Genomic DNA, 23754 nt, shown 5'->3' with positions numbered 1-23754 from the left:
TTCTTCTAGCAGAATACTTTGAGTTTATTTTGATTATCCAGCAATCAAATGTGTCCATTAACTTATTTGCAGAAATAATTATTTGGTGGTGTTCCTGATTTTGAACTCTAAGGGACGCTGTTGGTCAATCCAACACAGTCTCTACAGCATCACCACACAGTCCCCTCCCTAACGAGCCAGCCTATGAGAGAGAAGGAGATGGTGTGCATTATGTGGGCTGACGTTCGAGGAAAACGGACTTAGATCATTTGATTTCTCCCTTCAGATAGTAACCGATAAGATAACATCATTTTTCATTCAGTGTTTTTCTTTTAGAATAAGTACAGTGCTCGGATTTTTTTGTGGTATATTTTCGTGTTCCCTTGGGCCATGGCATGTGAAATACCTCCTCACAGTCGCTGCGCGAAATGGCGCTTTGGCTGCGGACAGAACTGGAAGCTTCTCTTTTTCCTCTTTTATCTCATCCATGTGGTCAGCGGACATATCCGATATTCTATCCCAGAGGAGATGAAGAAAGGCTCGCTAATCGGTAATGTGGCGCAGGATCTTGGTTTGGATCTGAAAAGGCTCCGTTCTGGGCGGGCCCGTATCGTGACCGGGGAAAACATCCAGTACACCGAGCTGAAGACAGACAAAGGGACTCTGGTCGTCAAAGAGAGAATAGACCGCGAGCAGCTCTGCGGAGACGTCACACCGTGCAGCTTCAGCTTTGAGGTGATTTTAGAAAACCCTATGGAGCTGCATCAAATTACAGTTGAAATAACAGACATCAATGATCACTCTCCAACGTTTAAAAGAGATAAAACCAGTTTTGAAATTAGCGAATCGGCTAATACTGGTGCTCGTTTTCCTTTGGCGAGTGCAGAAGACCCCGATGTGGGTGTCAATGGACTTAAAGAATATTTTCTGACCGAGAATGAGAATTTTGTTTTGAAACAAAACTCGAATGCAGATGGAAAGAAATATGCAGAGATGGTGTTACAGAAGCCTTTAGACAGAGAAACAAATCCTAAACTATCTCTAAAGCTAATAGCTGTAGACGGTGGAACTCCGCAGAGATCCGGTACTGTAAATATAGACATTACTGTTCTTGATGTCAATGATAATGCACCTGTATTCAATCAATCTGTGTACAAAGCTACAGTGATGGAAAACTCTCCAAAAGATACTTACGTTACCACTGTTAATGCTACTGACGCAGATTTCGGCTCAAACAGTATTGTAACCTATTATTTTTCAGACCTAAACAGTGGGCTTGGTGATTTATTTTCAGTAGAAGAAAAAACTGGCGTCATTTTGATTAAAGGTTCCATTGATTATGAAAAGGACAGAAAGTATGAAATTCGACTCGAGGCAAAGGATCAGGGAGGTTTGACGGATTCAAGCAAAGTGATAATTGAAGTAACTGATGTAAATGACAACACCCCCACTATAAGTGTGATGTCATTCACCAGTCCTGTGTCAGAGGATTCTCCTCCAGGTACAACAATTGGCATCATCAATGTAAAAGACCTGGACTCAGGTGATAATGGACAAGTAAACTGTAGAATCGACCAAAATGCACCTTTTAAGATCAAATCCAATTTAAGGAATTACTACACTTTGGTAACAGATGTTGTGTTAGATCGTGAAAGTGTTTCAGAGTATAACATCACTGTAGTTGCGACAGATGCAGGAATGCCTCCTCTCTCGACTAAGAGAACCTTTCATTTAAAGGTCTCTGATGTGAACGATAACGCTCCAGTGTTTCCTCAAAGTGTTTACAATGCTTTCATCACAGAGAATAACTCTCCAGGTGTTTCTGTCCTCACGCTAAGAGCTAAAGATCCTGATGAAAACCAAAATGCCCGTATATCTTATATCCTGGAAGATTCTGCTATCGGCGGATCTCCAGTTTCTGGTTATGTTTCTATTAATGCAGAAAGTGGAGTAGTGCACGCAGTGCGCTCATTTGATTATGAGCAGATCAAACAGCTAGTTTTCGTCGTCAAAGCGCAGGATGGAGGCTCCCCTCCACTCAGTAGCAACGTTAGTGTTAAAATCCTGATCCAGGACCAGAACGACAACCCTCCTCAGGTCCTGTACCCAGTCCTAACTGGTGGCTCTGTGGTGGCTGAGATGGTGCCTCGTGTAGCAGATGTGGGCTATCTGGTGACTAAAGTGGTGGCTGTTGATGTGGACTCTGGACAGAATGCCTGGCTCTCCTATAAACTGCAGAAAGCCACAGACAGGGCGCTGTTTGAAGTGGGCTTACAGAATGGAGAAATAAGAACGATCCGCCAAGTGACTGATAAAGATGCTGTGAAACAAAGACTGACTGTTATAGTAGAGGACAACGGGCAGCCCTCTCGTTCAGCTACAGTCATTGTTAACGTGGCGGTGGCGGACAGCTTCCCTGAAGTGCTGTCGGAGTTCACTGACTTTACACACGACAAGGAGTACAATGACAACCTGACTTTTTACTTAGTGCTGGCTCTGGCTGTAGTGTCCTTCCTCTTCATCACGTGTTTAGTGGTTATTATATCAGTGAAAATCTACAGGTGGAGACAGTCTCGCATCCTGTATCACTCCAGTCTCCCTGTGATTCCATATTATCCACCACGTTACTCAGACACTTTGGGGACAGGGACTCTCCAGCACGTGTACAATTACGAGGTGTGCAGGACGACTGACTCCGGAAAGAGTGACTGCAAGTTCGGCAGAGCTGGTAGTCAGAACGTGCTGATAATGGACCCCAGTTCTACAGGGACGATGCAGCGGATACAGAGTGAGAAGAGCATCCTGGACGAACCAGACTCTCCTCTGGAGGTCAGTTCATTTTGATCACATGACTCAAAGATACAATGCCTGTTTCCGCCCCCATATGCCCACCCATCCCATTGTTTTCCCAAGTGACTTTAATTTCAACTTCCAGCTTTTTGAATTTAAAATGATTGACAGATGATTGTGTTGATATTTTAATTGATTAAGGGTTAATAGCCATAACATATTTCAATCAGTAATCAAAGCTTTCTTTTATTATTATTCTCCTTTTTGTTCCTTATTACTGATTTATTACTTTTAGTATTTTCAGCTTACAATGAATGAAGTCCTTTACTGAATTTATTTTGATACCATGTAGTTGTCCTTTCGTTCTGAGTCCTGCTCTCCGTTCACTGCATTTGTCTTGCTGCTTGATTCAGTACCACGGACAGCGAAAGTCCTGTTCTTTCTACATTCGTCACTTCTTTCCTCTTTGAAGTCAATTCATGCTTTAAACAGACTATTTAATGTTGTGGGCCTGCAGTTCTTCAACTTCTTTCTTTTTTTCCCAATGTTCCCACTGACTATACGCATTTTCAATATAGCGTAACGAGCAAATGTCGTCATGTTTAATATTTACCTGTGTACAAGCTTCGTATATTTACAAGTGGTGATGCTTGGCCTTTATATCCCAGTGAAAGGAGTTCATGCTTTGGACTCTAAGTGACGCTGTTGGTCAGCAAAACGATTATACTGTTACATCCAGCCTCTTTCTCTTCCTCACTACCGCACTGTAGCTTGTCAGCAGTGATAAAGTCTTTAGGGGGAGGACAGGGAGTGAAGACGCTGTTTTTCCACACATTTGTCTTTGGAATATATCAGGAGCCCGTTGTTTTCTTCAAGTAGTGCCCATTTATTCAACCGGATTACGAGCTCTTGTGTTTTTTCTTCAAAAGAGGACGATTCATTCACTGTTTTTGATATGGCAGCCCGGGGACAACCCTCCTCTATAAGCGTAAGATGGCGATTGTCTTTTATGGTACGATTTCAAATGGGTGTTCTCATTTTGCTTTCTTGTGTGGGTTATAGAGTGGCCGGTCAGATTCGTTATTCTATTCCAGAGGAGATGAAGAAAGGCTCCGTTATCGGTAATGTAGCACAAGACCTTGGTCTGGATCTGAAAAGGCTCCGTTCTGGGCGGGCCCGTATCGTGAGTGGAGAAAACATCCAGTACACCGAGTTGATGACAGACAAAGGGACTCTGGCCGTGAATGAGAGGATAGACCGAGAGCAGCTTTGTGGAGACGTGACACCGTGCAGCCTCAGCTTCGAAATAATTCTCGAAAATCCAATCGAACTCCATCGTGTCACTGTTGAAATTTTAGATATAAATGATAACACTCCCTTCTTTCCAAATAAAGACATGCAGTTTGAAATAAGCGAATCTGCGACACTAGGATCGAAATTTCCTGTTGAAAGCGCTGTGGATCCTGACGTTGGACTAAACGCACTGCAGAATTACATTCTATCTCCTAATAACTACTTTATTCTGAAACAACATGCAAATCCAGACGGCAGTAAATACGCTGAACTGGTGCTGCAGAAGCCTTTAGACAGAGAGGAGCACTCCACCCTCCCTCTTAAAGTAATAGCCGTTGACGGTGGAAACCCACAGAGATCTGGCACTGTGAATATAAATATATCAGTATTAGACGCCAACGACAATGCTCCTGTATTTAATCAGTCAGTGTACAGGGCTACCGTCGTGGAAAACGCCTCAAAAGGGACATATATCACAACAGTGAACGCCACCGACGCCGACATTGGCACTAATGGGGAAATAATGTTCAGTTTTTCGAAAATAAAAGGCAGTACGGTCGATATGTTTAGTATCGATGAAAACACGGGGGTCATATCAGTTGCCGGACTCATTGACTTCGAAAAAGAGAAAAAATATGAACTCAGATTAGAGGCAAAGGACCGAGGAGGTTTGACTGGAACCAGTAAAGTAATAATTGATGTTAGTGACGTCAATGACAATGCTCCAATTATCAATATCATGTCATTTTCTAATACCATGTCAGAAGATGCCCCTCTCAGCACAACAATAGCAGTTCTTAATGTCAAAGACGCTGATTCAGAGAAAAATGGACAGATAAAATGTACCATGGACAAAACGCTCCCGTTTCAAATCCAATCTTCTTTAACAAACTACTATAATCTGGTGTCCGATCAGGATTTTGATAGAGAAACTACCTCTGAATACGAAATAATAATAATAGCCACCGACTCAGGGTTTCCTCCTCTTTCTAGCTCTGTCACATTGCAACTCAGAATCTCTGACGTAAATGACAACCGCCCATTGTTCGACAAAGACTCATATTCTGCTTACGTCACAGAGAATAATTCCCCTGGAATGTCCATCAAAACTCTTAGCGCGCGGGACTCTGACTGGAACCAAAACGCAAGAATCTCATATTTCCTTGAAGACACACATGTCATCGGCAACCCAGTGTCTAACTTTGTGTCCATCAACTCAGAGACTGGCGTTTTACATGCAGTGCGTTCGTTTGATTATGAACAAATTAAAGAACTTCAGCTCAGCGTGAAAGCGCAGGATGGAGGCTCCCCTCCACTCAGTAGCAATGTGAGTGTGAAAATAGTGATCCAGGACCAGAACGACAACCCCCCTCAGGTCCTGTACCCAGTCCTGACTGGTGGCTCTGTGGTGGCTGAGATGGTGCCTCGTGCAGCAGATGTGGGCTATCTGGTGACTAAAGTGGTGGCTGTTGATGTGGACTCTGGACAGAATGCCTGGCTCTCCTATAAACTGCAGAAAGCCACAGACAGGGCGCTGTTTGAAGTGGGCTTACAGAATGGAGAAATAAGAACTATCCGCCAAGTGACTGATAAAGATGCTGTGAAACAGAGACTGACTGTTATAGTGGAGGACAACGGGCAGCCCTCTCGTTCAGCTACAGTCATTGTTAACGTGGCGGTGGCGGACAGCTTCCCTGAAGTGCTGTCGGAGTTCACTGACTTTACACAGGACAAGGAGTACAATGACAACCTGACTTTTTACTTAGTGCTGGCTTTGGCTGTAGTGTCCTTCCTCTTCATCACGTGTTTAGTGGTTATTATATCAGTGAAAATCTACAGGTGGAGACAGTCTTCCGTCCTGTATCACTCCAGTCTCCCTGTGATTCCATATTATCCACCACGTTACTCAGACACTTTGGGGACAGGGACTCTCCAGCACGTGTACAATTACGAGGTGTGCAGGACGACTGACTCCAGAAAGAGTGACATGAAATATATGCAACCGATGAGCCAAAGTTTAGTGAGTGTGGACGGAGCCGGGACTGAAACACCGCAGGTGGACAAGCAGCTCACAGGCAACTGTTCTCAAATGTCAACCTTGGTGAGTGATGTGCTTAATATCTTCGTCTCCCTTTTCTCTTTCTTTGGTATTCTTTTTTTTCTGGATTTATAAAGTAGTTGCAGCAAAATGCACACCAAAAGCGGTTAGTGGCGTCTTAGTATAACTGTCCATAGTGCTGAAACGGACGAAGAATTCCTTTTCAAGTAATGTTTACGTTTTGTAATAAAAGGGGAACTATATTTTCTGACCCAAAGGGCCACATTTTTTTTTCATGAAACACTTAATTTAATATGCTACATGTAAATATCTGAGTCAAGAGAGGGAATTGTTTTACATTCATACAAACATTAATCAAACAATTACCATGGAAGAGCAAGCCATATGAAACTTAAATATAACATGAACCCAAAGTAGTATTTATTTTCCCTTTTTTTTCCAGTGCCCATTTTATTTTAAAATACGACGCACCCCCATTTATCTGATTCTCTCACCTCTCTTTATTTTATAGTTTATTCTATAGATCATCGTGGTGTTAACTGTATTGCAACAGTCAACTTTTAAATGTAATGAAGGTTTAATGGACTTGAGTGATTTCAATATGACTTTACAGTTGAAATAGTATGTAGAGCAAGACCTGCTCAGTTCTCTAGAATATGTTCCTTACATACTTCGACAATGTAACACTTTAACCATTGTGTTAGGAATCAGAATAGAAACAATCTCTAAGGTTTGGATAGGACATTTAAACCCTTCCTCTTAATATGCCCACCACATACATTACCGTGGATGGGCTCTGAGCGCCGCTGTTGATACATCACTGACTGACTGTCCCAATAAGCAGAGCTGCGGTCCGCCCCTTGTATTCATTTCAGTGTTTTACTGCCTGGAGAGAAGACGGCCTAGTCCGTGATCGTTTAAAGAGGAGCACTTCTCGTGGATTTTTTCAGCTGAAAATACCTTTACCTTTTCTTTTGTTGGATTTATTTGCATCAGGTTTGCACTGACAGGGATTTATACGTCTGTACCTCTGGATTCATCATGGTTTATATGTGGATCACCACTCGCAGAGGCCCATGGCAGGCACTGGTTGTCATTCTTTGTCTTTTCGAGCTGAGCTCAGTGACTGGACAGGCTCGGTACTCCGTACCGGAGGAGCAGGCAGAAGGGTCTTTTGTCGGAAACATCGCTCGAGATTTGGGTTTGGATGTGGCGAGGCTCATATCAGGTAAAGCTCGTGTTATCACCAAAGGAAGCCGACAGTACGTTGATTTAAACCGAGACAAAGGCACCCTTGTTATTAAAGAGCGAATCGACCGAGAGGAACTGTGCGGAAAGACGACGCCCTGTAGCTTCAGCTTCGATGTGATTTTAGAAAATCCTATCCAGCTTTATCGGGTAACAGTGGAGGTGATAGACATAAACGATAACAGCCCGTTGTTCCCAAAGGACGACATAAATTTGCAAATTGTTGAAAATGCTGCATCAGGCACTCGTTTCTCACTTGAAAGTGCAGACGATGCCGATGTTGGTATTAATGATATTCAAAAATACACACTGAAACCCTCTGATCATTTTAAATTGGAAGTGCAAAACCAGCCTGATGGAGGAAGATTCATCGAAATGGTTTTACAAAACCCGTTGGACCGAGAGAAAGAGGAGACTCACACACTCGTGCTGCTTGCTTCAGATGGAGGGGAGCCACACAGATCAGGGACAGTGCGTATTCATATCACTGTGCTAGACATTAACGATAATGTACCAGTGTGTAGCCAGCCTGTTTATAAAGCAGAAGTCAGGGAGAACTCTCCTTTAGCAACAGTGGTTACCACTGTGAGTGCAAATGACGCAGATAAAGGAGTTAATGGAGAGGTGACTTACTCCATAGCTCATGTCGCCAGAGAGGCGAAGCAGCTGTTTGAAGTAAATGTCAAAACTGGAGAGATTAAAGTCGCAGGTAAACTGGACTTTGAAAAATCTAGGACGTATCAGTTAAACGTTCAGGCTAGAGACCATGGGGGATACACAGACACGTGCAAAGTTGTTATTCAGATAATTGACGAGAATGACAACGTCCCTACAATACAGATGATGTCATTTTCTAATTCGATATCCGAGGATTCTCCCCCAGGTACAACTATAGCTGTTGTTAACGTTGATGACGAGGACTCTGACGGTAACGGTGTCGTCAAGTGCTCCATCAACTCTGACGTACCTTTCAAAATCGAGTCTTCATTAACAGGATATTACACCATAGTAACAGAAGACTTCTTAGACAGAGAAAGTGTCCCTGAGTATAATATCACCATCACCGTCTCTGATCAAGGCTCTCCGTCTCTGTCCAGCAGTAAGAACATTAATGTGAAAGTTTCAGACGTGAATGACAGCCCACCGAAATTTGCTCAATCAGAATATAGTAAGACTGTACCAGAGAACAACTCTCCAGGATTTTCTGTGTTTGCTCTCAGTGCAAGTGATGCAGACTGGGGTCAAAACGCTCGGCTGTCTTACTTCCTGGAGGATAAAGAGATTAATGGGGTCGCTGTGTCTAATTTAGTTTCCGTAAATTCAGAAAATGGCGTCATTCATGCAGTTAGGTCATTTGATTATGAGCAAATCAAGTGGTTTGAATTTAACGTAACTGCTCGTGATGCTGGATCCCCTCATCTGAGTTCAGTTGCTACAGTTAGAATAGTGATCCAGGACCAGAACGACAATCCCCCTCAGGTCCTGTACCCAGTCCTGACTGGTGGCTCTGTGGTGGCTGAGATGGTGCCTCGTGCAGCAGATGTGGGCTATCTGGTGACTAAAGTGGTGGCTGTTGATGTGGACTCTGGACAGAATGCCTGGCTCTCCTATAAACTGCAGAAAGCCACAGACAGGGCGCTGTTTGAAGTGGGCTTACAGAATGGAGAAATAAGAACTATCCGCCAAGTGACTGATAAAGATGCTGTGAAACAAAGACTGACTGTTATAGTGGAGGACAACGGGCAGCCCTCTCGTTCAGCTACAGTCATTGTTAACGTGGCGGTGGCGGACAGCTTCCCTGAAGTGCTGTCTGAGTTCACTGACTTTACACACGACAAGGAGTACAATGACAACCTGACTTTTTATTTAGTGCTGGCTCTGGCTGTAGTGTCCTTCCTCTTCATCACGTGTTTAGTGGTTATTATATCAGTGAAAATCTACAGGTGGAGACAGTCTCGCATCCTGTATCACTCCAGTCTCCCTGTGATTCCATATTATCCACCACGTTACTCAGACACTTTGGGGACAGGGACTCTCCAGCATGTGTACAATTACGAGGTGTGCAGGACGACTGACTCCAGAAAGAGTGACATGAAATATATGCAACCGATGAGCCAAAGTTTAGTGAGTGTGGACGGAGCCGGAACTGAAACACCGCAGGTGGACAAGCAGCTCACAGGCAACTGTTCTCAAATGTCAACCTTGGTGAGTGATGTGCTTAATATCTTCTTCTCCCTTTTCTCTTTCTCTGGTTTTCTTTTTATTCTGGATTTATGAAGTAATCGCAGCAAAGGGCACACCAAAAGCTGTCAGTGACGTCTTAGTATAACTGTCCATGGTGCTGAAACAGTCGAAGAATTCCTTTTAAAGTAATGTTTAGGTTTTGTAATGAAAGGAGAAATTTATTTTCTAACTCAAATGCACACATTTTTTTAAAATAAAACACTAGGTAATCTAATATTCCATTCTAGAGGGAAGTTGTTTTACATTCATATGCTTAAGCAATTACCATGGAAAAGCAAGCCATATGATACTTAAAAATAATAAGGAACCCAAAGTACTTCTTGTTTTTTCTGTTTTTTCTAGTGCCCATTTTATTTTTAAATATTAACGACGCACCCCCAGAAGTGATCTGTCACTCTGTTTATTTCATGGTTTATTCTGTAGATCATCGTAGGTGTTAACTGTACCGCAACAGTTTCAATATAATGAAGGTTTAATGGACATGAGTGAGTTCAGTATGACTTTACAGTTGAAATAATATGTAGAGCAAGACCTGCTCAGTTCTCTAGAATATGTTCCTTACATCCTTCTACAATGTAACACTTTAACCATTGTGTTAGGAATCAGAATAGAAACAATCTCTAAGGTTTGGATAGGACATTTAAACCCTTCCTCTTAATATGCCCACCACATACATTACCGTGGATGGGCTCTGAGCGCCGCTGTTGATACATCACTGACTGACTGTCCCAATAAGCAGAGCTGCGGTCCGCCCCTTGTATTCATTTCAGTGTTTTACTGCCTGGAGAGAAGACGGTCTGGTCCGTGATCGTTTAAAGAGGAGCGCTTCTCGTGGAAGTTTTCAGCTGAAAATACCTTTACCTTTTCTTTTGTTGGATTTATTTGCATCAGGTTTGCACTGACAGGGATTTCTACGTCTGTACCTCTGGATTCATCATGGTTTATATGTGGATCACCGCTCGCAGAGGCCCATGGCAGGCACTGGTTGTCACTCTTTGTCTTTTCGAGCTGAGCTCAGTGACTGGACAGGCTCGGTACTCCGTACCGGAGGAGCAGGCAGAAGGGTCTTTTGTCGGAAACATCGCTCGAGACTTGGGTTTGGATGTGGCGAGGCTCATATCAGGTAAAGCTCGTGTTATCACGAAAGGAAGCCGACAGTACGTTGATTTAAACCGAGACAAAGGCACCCTTATTATCAAAGAGCGAATCGACCGAGAGGAACTGTGCGGAAAGACGACGCCCTGTAGCTTCAGCTTCGAGGTGATTTTAGAAAATCCTATCCAGCTTTATCGGGTAACAGTGGAGGTGATAGACATAAACGATAACAGCCCGTCGTTCCCAAAGGACGACATACATTTGAAAATAGCTGAAAGTGTTGCACCAGGCACTCGTTTCTCACTTGAAAGTGCAGACGACCCCGATGTTGGTATTAATGATATTCAAAAATACACACTGAAACCCTCTGATCATTTTAAATTGGAAGTGCAAAACCAGCCTGATGGAGGAAGATTCATCGAAATGGTTTTACAAAACCCGTTAGACCGAGAGAAAGAGGAGACTCACACACTCGTGCTGCTTGCTTCAGATGGGGGGGAGCCACACAGATCAGGGACAGTGCGTATCCATATCACTGTGCTGGATGCTAATGATAATGCGCCAGTGTGTAGCCAGCCTGTTTATAAAGCAGATGTTAAGGAGAATTCTCCTGAAGGAACTGTTGTAACCACTGTGAGTGCAAATGACGCAGATAAAGGAGTTAATGGTGAGGTAACTTACTCCATAGCTCATGTCGCCAGAGAGGCGAAGCAGCTGTTTGAAGTAAATGTCAAAACTGGAGAAATTAAAGTCGCAGGTAAACTGGATTTTGAAAAATCTAGGACGTATCAGTTAAACGTTCAGGCTAGTGATCACGGTGGATATACAGACACGTGCAAAGTTGTTATTCAGATAATTGACGAGAATGACAACGTCCCTACAATACAGATGATGTCATTTTCTAACTCGATATCCGAGGATTCTCCCCCAGGTACAACTATAGCTGTTGTTAACGTTGATGACGAGGACTCTGACGGTAACGGTGTCGTCAAGTGCTCCATCAACTCTGACGTACCTTTCAAAATCGAGTCTTCATTAACAGGATATTACACCATAGTAACAGAAGACTTCTTAGACAGAGAAAGTGTCCCTGAGTATAATATCACTATCACCGTCTCTGATCAAGGCTCTCCGCCTCTGTCCAGCAGTAAGAACCTTAATGTGAAAGTTTCAGACGTGAATGACAGCCCACCGAAATTTGCTCAATCAGAATATAGTAAGACTGTACCAGAGAACAACTCTCCAGGATTTTCTGTGTTTGCTCTCAGTGCAAGTGATGCAGACTGGGATCAAAACGCTCGGCTGTCTTACTTCCTGGAGGATAAAGAGATTAATGGAGTCGCTGTGTCTTCTTTAGTGTCAGTAAATTCAGAAAATGGCGTCATTCATGCAGTTAGGTCATTTGATTATGAGCAAATCAAGTGGTTTGAATTCAACGTAACTGCTCGTGATGCTGGATCCCCTCCTCTGAGTTCAGTTGCTACAGTTAGAATAGTGATCCAGGACCAGAATGACAATCCCCCTCAGGTCCTGTACCCAGTCCTGACTGGTGGCTCTGTGGTGGCTGAGATGGTGCCTCGTGCAGCAGATGTGGGCTATCTGGTGTCTAAAGTTGTGGCTGTTGATGTGGACTCTGGACAGAATGCCTGGCTCTCCTATAAACTGCAGAAAGCCACAGACAGGGCGCTGTTTGAAGTGGGCTTACAGAATGGAGAAATAAGAACTATCCGCCAAGTGACTGATAAAGATGCTGTGAAACAGAGACTGACTGTTATAGTGGAGGACAACGGGCAGCCCTCTCGTTCAGCTGCAGTCATTGTTAACGTGGCGGTGGCGGACAGCTTCCCTGAAGTGCTGTCGGAGTTCACTGACTTTACACACGACAAGGAGTACAATGACAACCTGACTTTTTATTTAGTGCTGGCTCTGGCTGTAGTGTCCTTCCTCTTCATCACGTGTTTAGTGGTTATTATATCAGTGAAAATCTACAGGTGGAGACAGTCTCGCGTCCTGTATCACTCCAGTCTCCCTGTGATTCCATATTATCCACCACGTTACTCAGACACTTTGGGGACAGGGACTCTCCAGCATGTGTACAATTACGAGGTGTGCAGGACGACTGACTCCAGAAAGAGTGACATGAAATATATGCAACCGATGAGCCAAAGTTTAGTGAGTGTGGACGGAGCCGGAACTGAAACACCGCAGGTGGACAAGCAGCTCACAGGCAACTGTTCTCAAATGTCAACCTTGGTGAGTGATGTGCTTAATATCTTCTTCTCCCTTTTCTCTTTCTCTGTTTTTCTTTTTATTCTGGATTTATGAAGTTATTGCAGTAAAGGGCACACCAAAAGCTGTCAGTGGCGTCTTAGTCTAACTGTCCATGGTGCTGAAACAGTCGAAGAATTCCTTTTAAAGTAATGTTTACGTTTTGTAATGAAAGTAGAAATGTACGTTCTAACTCAAATACACTCTTTTTTTAAATAAAACACTAGCAAATCTAATATTGTATTCTAGAGAGAAGTTGTTTTACAGTCATACATACAAATGTGTAAGCAATTACCATGCAAGAGCAATCCATATGATACTTAAAAATAATAAGGAACTGAAAGTACTTCTTGTTTTTCTTGTTTTTTCTAGTACCCATTTTATTTTAAAATAGTAACGACGCACCCCCAGAAGTGATCTGTCACTCTGTTTATTTCATGGTTTATTCTGTAGATCATCATAGGTGTAAACTGTACCGCAACAGTGTCAATATAATGAAGGTTTAATGGACATGAGTGAGTTCAGTATGACTTTACAGTTGAAATAATATGTAGAGCAAGACCTGCTCAGTTCTCCAGAATAGGTTCCTTACATCCTTCTACAATGTAACACTTGAACCATTGTGTTAGGAATCAGAATAGAAACAATCTCTAAGGTTTGGATAGGACATTTAAACCCTTCCTCTTAATATGCCCACCACATACATTACCGTGGATGGGCTCTGAGCGCCGCTGTTGATACATCACTGACTGACTGTCCCAATAAGCAGAGCTGCGGTCCGCCCCTTGTATTCATTTCAGTGTTTTACTGCCTGGAGAGAAGACGGTCTGGTCCGTGATCGTTTAAAGAGAAGCACTTCTCGTGGATTTTTTCAGCTGAAAATACCTTTACCTTTTCTTTTGACGGATTTATTTGCATCAGGTTTGCACTGACAGGGATTTCTACGTCTGTACCTCTGGATTCATCATGGTTTATATGTGGATCACCGCTCGCAGAGGCCCATGGCAGGCACTGGTTGTCACTCTTTGTCTTTTCGAGCTGAGCTCAGTGACTGGACAGGCTCGGTACTCCGTACCGGAGGAGCAGGCAGAAGGGTCTTTTGTCGGAAACATCGCTCGAGATTTGGGTTTGGATGTGGCGAGGCTCATATCAGGTAAAGCTCGTGTTATCACGAAAGGAAGCCGACAGTACGTTGATTTAAACCGAGACAAAGGCACCCTTGTTATTAAAGAGCGAATCGACCGAGAGGAACTGTGCGGAAAGACGACGCCCTGTAGCTTCAGCTTCGAGGTTATTTTAGAAAATCCTATCCAGCTTTATCGGGTAACAGTGGAGGTAATTGACATAAACGATAACAGCCCGTCATTTCTAAAGGACGAAATCAATTTGCAAATTGTTGAAAGTGTTGCACCAGGCACTCGTTTCTCACTTGAAAGTGCAGACGACCCCGATGTTGGTATTAATGATATTCAAAAATACACACTGAAACCCTCTGATCATTTTAAATTGGAAGTGCAAAACCAGCCTGATGGAGGAAGATTCATCGAAATGGTTTTACAAAACCCGTTAGACCGAGAGAAAGAGGAGACTCACACACTCGTGCTGCTTGCTTCAGATGGAGGGGAGCCACACAGATCAGGGACAGTGCGTATTCATATCACTGTGCTGGATAATAATGATAATGCGCCAGTGTGTAGCCAGCCTGTTTATAAAGCAGAAGTCAGGGAGAACTCTCCTTTAGCAACAGTGGTTACCACTGTGAGTGCAAACGACGCAGATAAAGGAGTCAATGGAGAGGTAACTTACTCCATAGCTCATGTCACCAGAGAGGCGAAGCAGCTGTTTGAAGTAAATGTCAAAACTGGAGAAATTAAAGTCGCAGGTAAACTGGATTTTGAAAAATCAAAGTCATTTCAATTAAACGTCCAGGCTAGAGACCATGGGGGATACACAGACACCTGCAAAGTTGTTATCCAGATAATTGACGAGAATGACAACGTCCCTACAATACAGATGATGTCATTTTCTAACTCGATATCCGAGGATTCTCCCCCAGGTACAACTATAGCTGTTGTTAACGTTGATGACGAGGACTCTGACGGTAACGGTGTTGTCAAGTGTTCCATCAACTCTGACGTACCTTTCAAAATCGAGTCTTCATTAACAGGATATTACACCATAGTAACAGAAGACTTCTTAGACAGAGAAAGTGTCCCTGAATATAATATCACCATCACCGTGTCTGATCAAGGCTCTCCGCCTCTGTCCAGCAGTAAGAACATTAATGTGAAAGTTTCAGACGTGAATGACAGCCCACCGAAATTTGCTCAATCAGAATATAGTAAGACTGTACCAGAGAACAACTCTCCAGGATTTTCTGTGTTTGCTCTCAGTGCAAGTGATGCAGACTGGGGTCAAAACGCTCAACTGTCTTACTTCCTGGAGGATAAAGAGATTAATGGAGTCGCTGTGTCTTCTTTAGTGTCAGTAAATTCAGAAAATGGCGTCATTCATGCAGTTAGGTCATTTGATTATGAGCAAATCAAGTGGTTTGAATTCAACGTAACTGCTCGTGATGCTGGATCCCCTCCTCTGAGTTCAGTGGCTGCAGTTAGAATAGCGATCCAGGACCAGAACGACAATCCCCCTCAGGTCCTGTACCCAGTCCTGACTGGTGGCTCTGTGGTGGCTGAGATGGTGCCTCGTGCAGCAGATGTGGGCTATCTGGTGACTAAAGTGGTGGCTGTTGATGTGGACTCTGGACAGAATGCCTGGCTCTCCTATAAACTGCAGAAAGCCGCAGACAGGGCGCTGTTTGAAGTGGGCTTACAGAATGGAGAAATAAGAACTATCCGCCAAGTGACTGATAAAGATGCTGTGAAACAAAGACTGACTGTTATAGTGGAGGACAACGGGCAGCCCTCTCGTTCAGCTACAGTCATTGTTAACGTGGCGGTGGCGGACAGCTTCCCTGAAGTGCTGTCGGAGTTCACTGACTTTACACACGACAAGGAGTACAATGACAACCTGACTTTTTACTTAGTGCTGGCTCTGGCTGTAGTGTCCTTCCTCTTCATCACGTGTTTAGTGGTTATTATATCAGTGAAAATCTACAGGTGGAGACAGTCTCGCGTCCTGTATCACTCCAGTCTCCCTGTGATTCCATATTATCCACCACGTTACTCAGACACTTTGGGGACAGGGACTCTCCAGCACGTGTACAATTACGAGGTGTGCAGGACAACTGACTCCAGAAAGAGTGACTGTAAGTTCGGCAGAGCTGGTAGTCAGAACGTGCTGATAATGGACCCCAGTTCTACAGGGACGATGCAGCGGATACAGAGTGAGAAGAGCATCCTGGATGAACCAGACTCTCCTCTAGAGGTTAGTTCATTGATCCATCATTCACATCGCTACATAAACACATTGCTTGGATTCATGGCTCATCTCACTTCCTGCTTAGAGGTCAACTTCAGTACCACAAATGATGGACAGCTCCTCCAAGAGTTGTGCGAGTTAGCTGAAGTTGGTCAGTCTTAATATTCCACACCATGAAAGGCCTAATCACAGGTATATACTTCTTATATATCTGTCGTGTTTTCTATGTAATGCGTGAGCTTCTTTGTGCCTTCTGCAGTTTTGAAATAGTATTGACTGTCTCCTTCCTTGTAAGTTTTTTATCTGTTGAGAAAGATAGAGAAAGAGAGCAAACGTTCATAACAATATAAAGATTATGAAGAGTATTTGCCTCCCCGCTGTACGTGTTTTCTCTTTCTTTATCTCTGCTTATCATTTCAGTCCTTTAGCTTTATCTCGTATTTCTGTATTGTTTTAATGAAACATATGCTTGCACACAGTGAAGTAAAGACGATTCATAGATAGATAATATATTCGCAGTTTCCTAATTGCGTTCCAAAGAAAATGTGTCTCTCCTCTCTTTAGTGACAGCAGTTGTTATCTTCATGTTGGACTCTAAGGGCCGCTGTTGGTCTACAAAGCAAATGAGAAGCGTTTTAAATGCAGCTACTCCTCCCGTTCTTGTCAGAGTGAGGCGCAGACAGCAGGACATTCGGTCTTCATTTTCACGGGTGATATCTGGACTAATGTATTCGTTGTCACAGCGTATAATATAAAGACAACAACAAGAGGACGATACCTGAAAATAGGCTGCCTTTTTGCTTCATACTTTATGTAGAGTCAAGTGGATTGCTTCTGGAATATGCATTTTATCAGCGGTGAACCCTCGATTAAATGGCAAGTACGGGCCTTCATCCTTGTTTTCTTTTTTAGCGCTACACTCTGTCAGATCCGCTACTCAGTCCCAGAGGAGATGAGAAAGGCCTCCTTTGTGGGAAATGTGGCTGAAGATTTAGGCATTGACGCTAAAAGATTGATATCAGGCGGTGCCCGAATTGTAAGCGGAGATAGCAGCGAGTATATTAGGCTGGATGTAGACAAAGGGATTCTTGTGGTGGGAGAAAGGATTGACAGAGAGCAGCTGTGCGGGCAGACGTCGCCCTGTAGCTTGAATTTTGAAATGATTATGATGAATCCAATGCAACTACATAGTGTTGTAGTGGAGGTGTTGGATGTTAATGATAATGCGCCTGTGTTTCACGAGAAAGAACTGCATGTAGAGATAGTAGAATCTGCTCTTCCAGGGACCGAAATATTACAAGAGAGCGCAACAGATCCTGATGTTGGCATCAACGCTTTACACGGTTATACGTTACACCCAACAACACATTTCAACATTAAAGTCCTCTCCAGCCCAAACGGTCATAAATATGCACAGCTGTATCTTTCTAATGCGTTAGATCGCGAGAAAGAGGAAAAGCTGCTTCTCACGCTGACTGCGGTAGACGGCGGTGAACCACAGCGATCAGGGACACTAAAAATACATGTCACTGTGCGAGACACTAATGACAATTCTCCCATTTTTACGCAATCATTATTCAAGGCGTCTGTTAAAGAAAATGTTCCAAAAGGTACCTTAGTGCTGAGCGTGAGCGCAACAGATGCAGATGAAGGAATGAACGGACGTGTTACATATCACTTTAATCGCATGTCCAGTTATGTTGCTGAACTTTTTAATCTGGATGAAAAAAGCGGAGATTTAACTGTAAACGGTGTGATCGATTATGAACAGAATAAAATCTACGAGATTGGTGTGCAGGCAAAAGACCAAGGTGGACAAAGTACATCAACCAAAGTAATAATTGAGGTGGCTGATGTTAATGACAATGCACCTGTAATAACACTAACCTCGTTTTCTAGTGCTATTGCAGAGGACTCTCCAAGTGGAACTACTGTGGCGATCATAAACGTTAAAGATCTAGATTCAGGTAAAAATGGCAAAGTAGACTGCTCGGTTAACAGCAATATTCCGTTTGCAATCCACTCATCTCTGAAGAACTATTACACTCTGGTAACAAACGGCGTTCTTGACAGGGAGCGAAATCCTGATTACAATATCTCTTTCACAGCTGTGGATGAAGGGAGCCCACCACTCTCAACTAACAAGACCATATCACTTCGAATATCCGACGTCAATGATAATGCACCCGTGTTTGAACAGAGTTACTATGAAGCTAACATCATGGAGAATAACTCGCCGGGATTTTCTGTGTTTTCCGTGAAAGCACAGGACTCGGATTCGGGGCAGAACGCTCGCGTGTCTTACCTGCTTATTGATACTCAGTTGAATGGTAACCCAATATCCACTTACATATCTGTTAATGCAGAAAACGGAGTTATACAGGCAGCTCGATCATTTGACTTTGAGCAAATCAAAAGTCTAAATATTTTTGTAAAAGGACAGGATGGAGGCTCCCCACCTTTAAGCAGCAATACCACAGTTAAGTTAAATATTCAAGATCAGAACGACAACCCCCCTCAGGTCCTGTACCCAGTTCAGACTGGTGGCTCAGTGGTGGCTGAGATGGTGCCTCGTGCAGCAGATGTGGGCTATCTGGTGACTAAAGTGGTGGCTGTTGATGTGGACTCTGGACAGAATGCCTGGCTCTCCTATAAACTGCAGAAAGCCACAGACAGGGCGCTGTTTGAAGTGGGCTTACAGAATGGAGAAATAAGAACTATCCGCCAAGTGACTGATAAAGATGCTGTGAAACAAAGACTGGCTGTTATAGTGGAGGACAACGGGCAGCCCTCTCGTTCAGCTACAGTCATTGTTAACGTGGCGGTGGCGGACAGCTTCCCTGAAGTGCTGTCGGAGTTCACTGACTTTACACACGACAAGGAGTACAATGACAACCTGACTTTTTACTTAGTGCTGGCTCTGGCTGTAGTGTCCTTCCTCTTCATCACGTGTTTAGTGGTTATTATATCAGTGAAAATCTACAGGTGGAGACAGTCTCGCGTCCTGTATCACTCCAGTCTCCCTGTGATTCCATATTATCCACCACGTTACTCAGACACTTTGGGGACAGGGACCCTCCAGCACGTGTACAATTACGAGGTGTGCAGGACGACTGACTCCAGGAAGAGTGACTGTAAGTTCGGCAGAGCTGGTAGTCAGAACGTGCTGATAATGGACCCCAGTTCTACAGGGACGATGCAGCGGATACAGAGTGAGAAGAGCATCCTGGATGAGCCAGACTCTCCTTTAGAGGTGAGGCCTTTGACATATTGATCATCTATGATTATGTTTTTGCTCCTCCGAAGTTCAAACAGTGGAAGCCCTCGGGCTCACATGGTAACTTGGGGCATTTTCAGAACCACAAACTAATGGACAGCTCCACTGACCGGAGGTTAAATGCCCTTTCTCAACTGCTAATTATTCCCCATTTCCCCATGAAACATGAGGATATACCTATATTAAGCTGTTACTTTATTTACATATGTATTGCTATTTGTTTAGTTATAGATTTTTGTTTTGAATATTAATGCCTTTCCTCTTTTGTTCATACTTGATACACATCCCGAGGGGCCTAAGCCTGGGTTTTTTTTTTTTATAACCACAGATATATGACCATTTGGTCAAAGAGGATAATCTGTCATAAGAAATATAGCTATGAGATTCTGTTTTGTATCACTGGAATACATTATTTAAGTTTTGCTCTGAAATACTATCTCTCCTATACCAAAGTACTTGGCAAATCTATTTTCCCTTTCTGTCTGTGTTCATGATGTTCATGATTTGGACAGTAAGGGACGCTGTTGGTCAGTGAAACAAGTGTTTAGAGTTTGCTCAGAGGAGGCAGAGCTTTCATTCCCCCCTTCAGCTGAGGGAGAAGGCAATCCGTGAGCTTCATAAGCAGGAATACGTCCACGAATTCACAAGCAAGGACTTTAAAATCAAAGGATTACTTGGCGCATTTTTTACCCTTCTCAGTGGATTTTATACAGCAGGCTGTTGGAAGCGCATTTTGTTATCTTTGCAATGACGTTTAAAAAATCTCCTTCTTGCGGAGAAGGGCGTTTGTGTAGCAGCTCAATATGGCCGTTTCTGCTCTCCGTGTGCCTTCTCAGTCACATCGTGTCTGGCCAGATCCGGTACACCATCCCGGAGGAGCTGAAAACGGGCTCTCTTATTGGTAACGTAGCTCAAGACCTTGGTTTGGATTTGCAAAGGCTTCGTTCTGGCCGTGCCCGTATCGTGACTCGACAAAGCATCCAGTACACCGAGCTGAAAACAGACAAAGGCGTTCTAGTCGTGAATGAGAGAATAGACCGAGAGCAGCTATGTGGAGACGTAACGCCGTGCAGCTTCAGCTTTGAGGTGATTTTAGAAAATCCTATGGAATTGCACCGAGTCACAGTGGAAATAACCGACATAAATGACAATTCTCCTGCATTCAGAAAGGAGGAAATTAGATTTGAAATAAGCGAAACTGCCACACTGGGATCACGCTTTTTGTTACCCAGTGCCGAGGACGCAGATGTAGGCAGTAATGGTCTACAGAAATACATTCTCACAACCAATGATATATTTAGTTTGAAGCAGCACTCAAGTCCAGATGGCCGAAAATATGCCGAGATGATCTTACAAAAGCCCCTAGACAGAGAAAGCGAGCCAAGAATATCATTAAAGCTCATCGCCGTTGATGGCGGAACTCCGCATAGATCCGGTACAGTAAATATAGATATTACAGTGCTTGATGCGAATGATAATCCTCCTGTCTTTAACCAGTCCCTCTACCGGGCTACTGTCCCGGAGAATGCAGTAAAAGGCACCTATATCACGACCGTAAATGCAAGTGATGCAGACAGCGGATCCTACGGGCTCGTCACATACAGATTTTCAAACTTGAAAGAGCAGTTGGCAGACGTATTTTATTTAGATGAAATGACGGGCACTATAACACTTGAAGGGCAAGTCGATTATGAAAAAGATAAGAAATATGAGATAATGGTTGAAGCTATGGATCAAGGAGGTCTGACAGATTCAAGTAAGGTGCTGATTGAAATTGTAGACGTGAACGATAATGCACCTGTAATAAATGTGATGTCATTCTCCAGCCCCGTGCCAGAGGATTCTGCCTCTGGTACCACAGTGGCAATAATTAATGTGATTGACGCAGACTCAGAGCAAAATGGCCAAATTATGTGTACAACAGACAAAAGTCTCCCATTTAAAATTAAATCAACCTTAACTAATTACTATGCATTAGTAACAGACTCAGCTTTTGACAGAGAAGTTGTACCGGAATATAACATAACGGTAAAGGCCACCGATTCTGGATCTCCATCTTTGTCAAGCACAACTATATTACGTCTGCGAATCTCTGATGTGAATGACAACGCCCCGTTGTTTGAAAAAATGAGCTACGTCTCTCACGTCACAGAGAACAATTCTCCTGGAGTATCCATATTTTCCGTCAGAGCGCAGGACAGTGACTGGAATCAAAACGCCAGAATATCGTACTTTCTCGAAGAAACACAGATCAATGGTAGCCCAACTTCTTCTTACGTCTCCGTAAACAGTGAAACTGGAGCTATTCACGCAGTGCGCTCGTTTGACTATGAACAAATCAAACAGCTTCAACTAGTAGTAAAAGCGCAGGATGGAGGCTCCCCTCCACTCAGTAGCAACGTGAGTGTAAAAATCCTGATCCAGGATCAGAACGACAATCCCCCTCAGGTCCTGTACCCAGTCCTGACTGGTGGCTCTGTGGTGGCTGAGATGGTGCCTCGTGCAGCAGATGTGGGCTATCTGGTGACTAAAGTGGTGGCTGTTGATGTGGACTCTGGACAGAATGCCTGGCTCTCCTATAAACTGCAGAAAGCCACAGACAGGGCGCTGTTTGAAGTGGGCTTACAGAATGGAGAAATAAGAACGATCCGCCAAGTGACTGATAAAGATGCTGTGAAACAAAGACTGACTGTTATAGTGGAGGACAACGGGCAGCCCTCTCGTTCAGCTACAGTCATTGTTAACGTGGCGGTGGCGGACAGCTTCCCTGAAGTGCTGTCGGAGTTCACTGACTTTACACACGACAAGGAGTACAATGACAACCTGACTTTTTACTTAGTGCTGGCTCTGGCTGTAGTGTCCTTCCTCTTTATCACGTGTTTAGTGGTTATTATATCAGTGAAAATCTACAGGTGGAGACAGTCTCGCATCCTGTATCACTCCAGTCTCCCTGTGATTCCATATTATCCACCACGTTACTCAGACACTTTGGGGACAGGGACTCTCCAGCACGTGTACAATTACGAGGTGTGCAGGACGACTGACTCCAGAAAGAGTGACTGTAAGTTCGGCAGAGCTGGTAGCCAGAACGTGCTGATAATGGACCCCAGTTCTACAGGGACGATGCAGCGGATACAGAGTGAGAAGAGCATCCTGGATGAGCCAGACTCTCCTCTAGAGGTTAGTTAAAGAATGAAGCCTTTATCTCTGCCCTTATTTTTCTTTCTCTGTTCAGTTATATTGACAGTGAACTGTATCGCGTTGTACTTTCGTATTCAGCACCATGGTCAGCGTCCGATTTTAAAACCCTTGTATTCACATTTAGAAAAAAAAAGTAGATTACATATTCTTACACAATGAGATGCTGCTATATTGTCATTATTTGACAAGTACACGGATTTACTTAGTTGCATTGCTTTTTAAAGAGGACTGATTATTTGCTTTTTATAGCAAAACGATGAATATGCTGAGGGCAAAATTACATTTTTACTAAGACTGCCTTAATGTTTTACTGTAATGTTCTAATTTTTCTTTTGCATTTTGCTATTGTTCCTCTTCTGCTGCCATGTTTACTACTTTAATCCAGTACAACTATAAACCGCTTTTTATATAGGCTGTGACCCGGAGACAGCCCCGCATTGCTGGGTAATTTCACTCACTGAGACTAGTTCAACATTGCTCTAAGTTGCTGGCTTTCTGTCTGTGGTTTACTTATGTGTGGAATGTGAAGTTGTATGTTACATTCCGTGTTTAGATATTCAATCAAATTATTTTTAGTGGAAACACGTTATTTTGTATCCCTGTTGGTTCCCACATTAGATTGCATAGAAAAGTTGTTGTTGTTTGAACCTAATAGCAGTTTGCCCGGTTCTTCCTCCGTTTGGACTCTAAGGGACGCTGTTGATCAGTAAAACATTGCTGAGTGTTGTTTCTGGGCCAGAGGAGAGAAAGAGGAGAGGGAGAAACACTACATACAAGGAGGCACTCGATGGAAATGCAGTCGCTTTGAAACAGCAGTTTTTTTTTTAGTAATAAACGAATAGTTTTGCGTCACATGAAGGCAGCACTATTTAACTGGAATTGAAATTGAGTCTTCGTGTAGCTCTGGGATATATTTTACAGT

At 43.4% G+C, this 23754-nt stretch overlaps 5 protein-coding genes across 10 annotated transcripts in view; all 5 read left to right on the top strand.

Annotated features, from left to right (window-relative positions):
* Positions 1–23754, top strand: part of LOC138597933 (protocadherin gamma-C5-like) — a 456071-nt gene that overhangs the window by 307378 nt on the left and 124939 nt on the right. The gene's annotated exons all lie outside the window — the stretch shown is intronic.
* On the top strand, positions 370–2823 carry LOC138598398 (protocadherin beta-4-like). Its single transcript, XM_069670182.1, has 2 exons — positions 370–752; positions 2040–2823. Exons 1-2 carry the CDS (start codon positions 370–372, stop codon positions 2821–2823), a joined length of 1167 nt encoding a protein of 388 aa, XP_069526283.1.
* LOC138598397 (protocadherin gamma-A11-like) lies at positions 3794–6644 on the top strand. The gene is made up of 2 exons (XM_069670181.1): positions 3794–6163; positions 6633–6644. The coding sequence occupies exons 1-2, from the start codon at positions 3794–3796 to the stop codon at positions 6642–6644; spliced, it is 2382 nt and encodes a 793-aa protein (XP_069526282.1).
* Positions 7163–9698, top strand: LOC138598396 (protocadherin gamma-A7-like). The gene is made up of 3 exons (XM_069670180.1): positions 7163–7517; positions 8805–9548; positions 9649–9698. The coding sequence occupies exons 1-3, from the start codon at positions 7163–7165 to the stop codon at positions 9696–9698; spliced, it is 1149 nt and encodes a 382-aa protein (XP_069526281.1).
* Positions 10550–22820, top strand: LOC138598395 (protocadherin gamma-A11-like). Its single transcript, XM_069670179.1, has 5 exons — positions 10550–11512; positions 18153–19607; positions 19661–19746; positions 20468–20755; positions 22043–22820. Exons 1-5 carry the CDS (start codon positions 10550–10552, stop codon positions 22818–22820), a joined length of 3570 nt encoding a protein of 1189 aa, XP_069526280.1.

Source organism: Semicossyphus pulcher, unplaced genomic scaffold (genome assembly GCF_022749685.1).
Source record: "Semicossyphus pulcher isolate SPU_LCO1_2020_fin unplaced genomic scaffold, fSemPul1.0.p SCAF_2, whole genome shotgun sequence".
NCBI lineage: Eukaryota > Metazoa > Chordata > Actinopteri > Labriformes > Labridae > Semicossyphus > Semicossyphus pulcher.
Note: the sequence above shows the minus strand (reverse complement) of the source record. Positions and strands in the feature narration are given on the sequence as shown.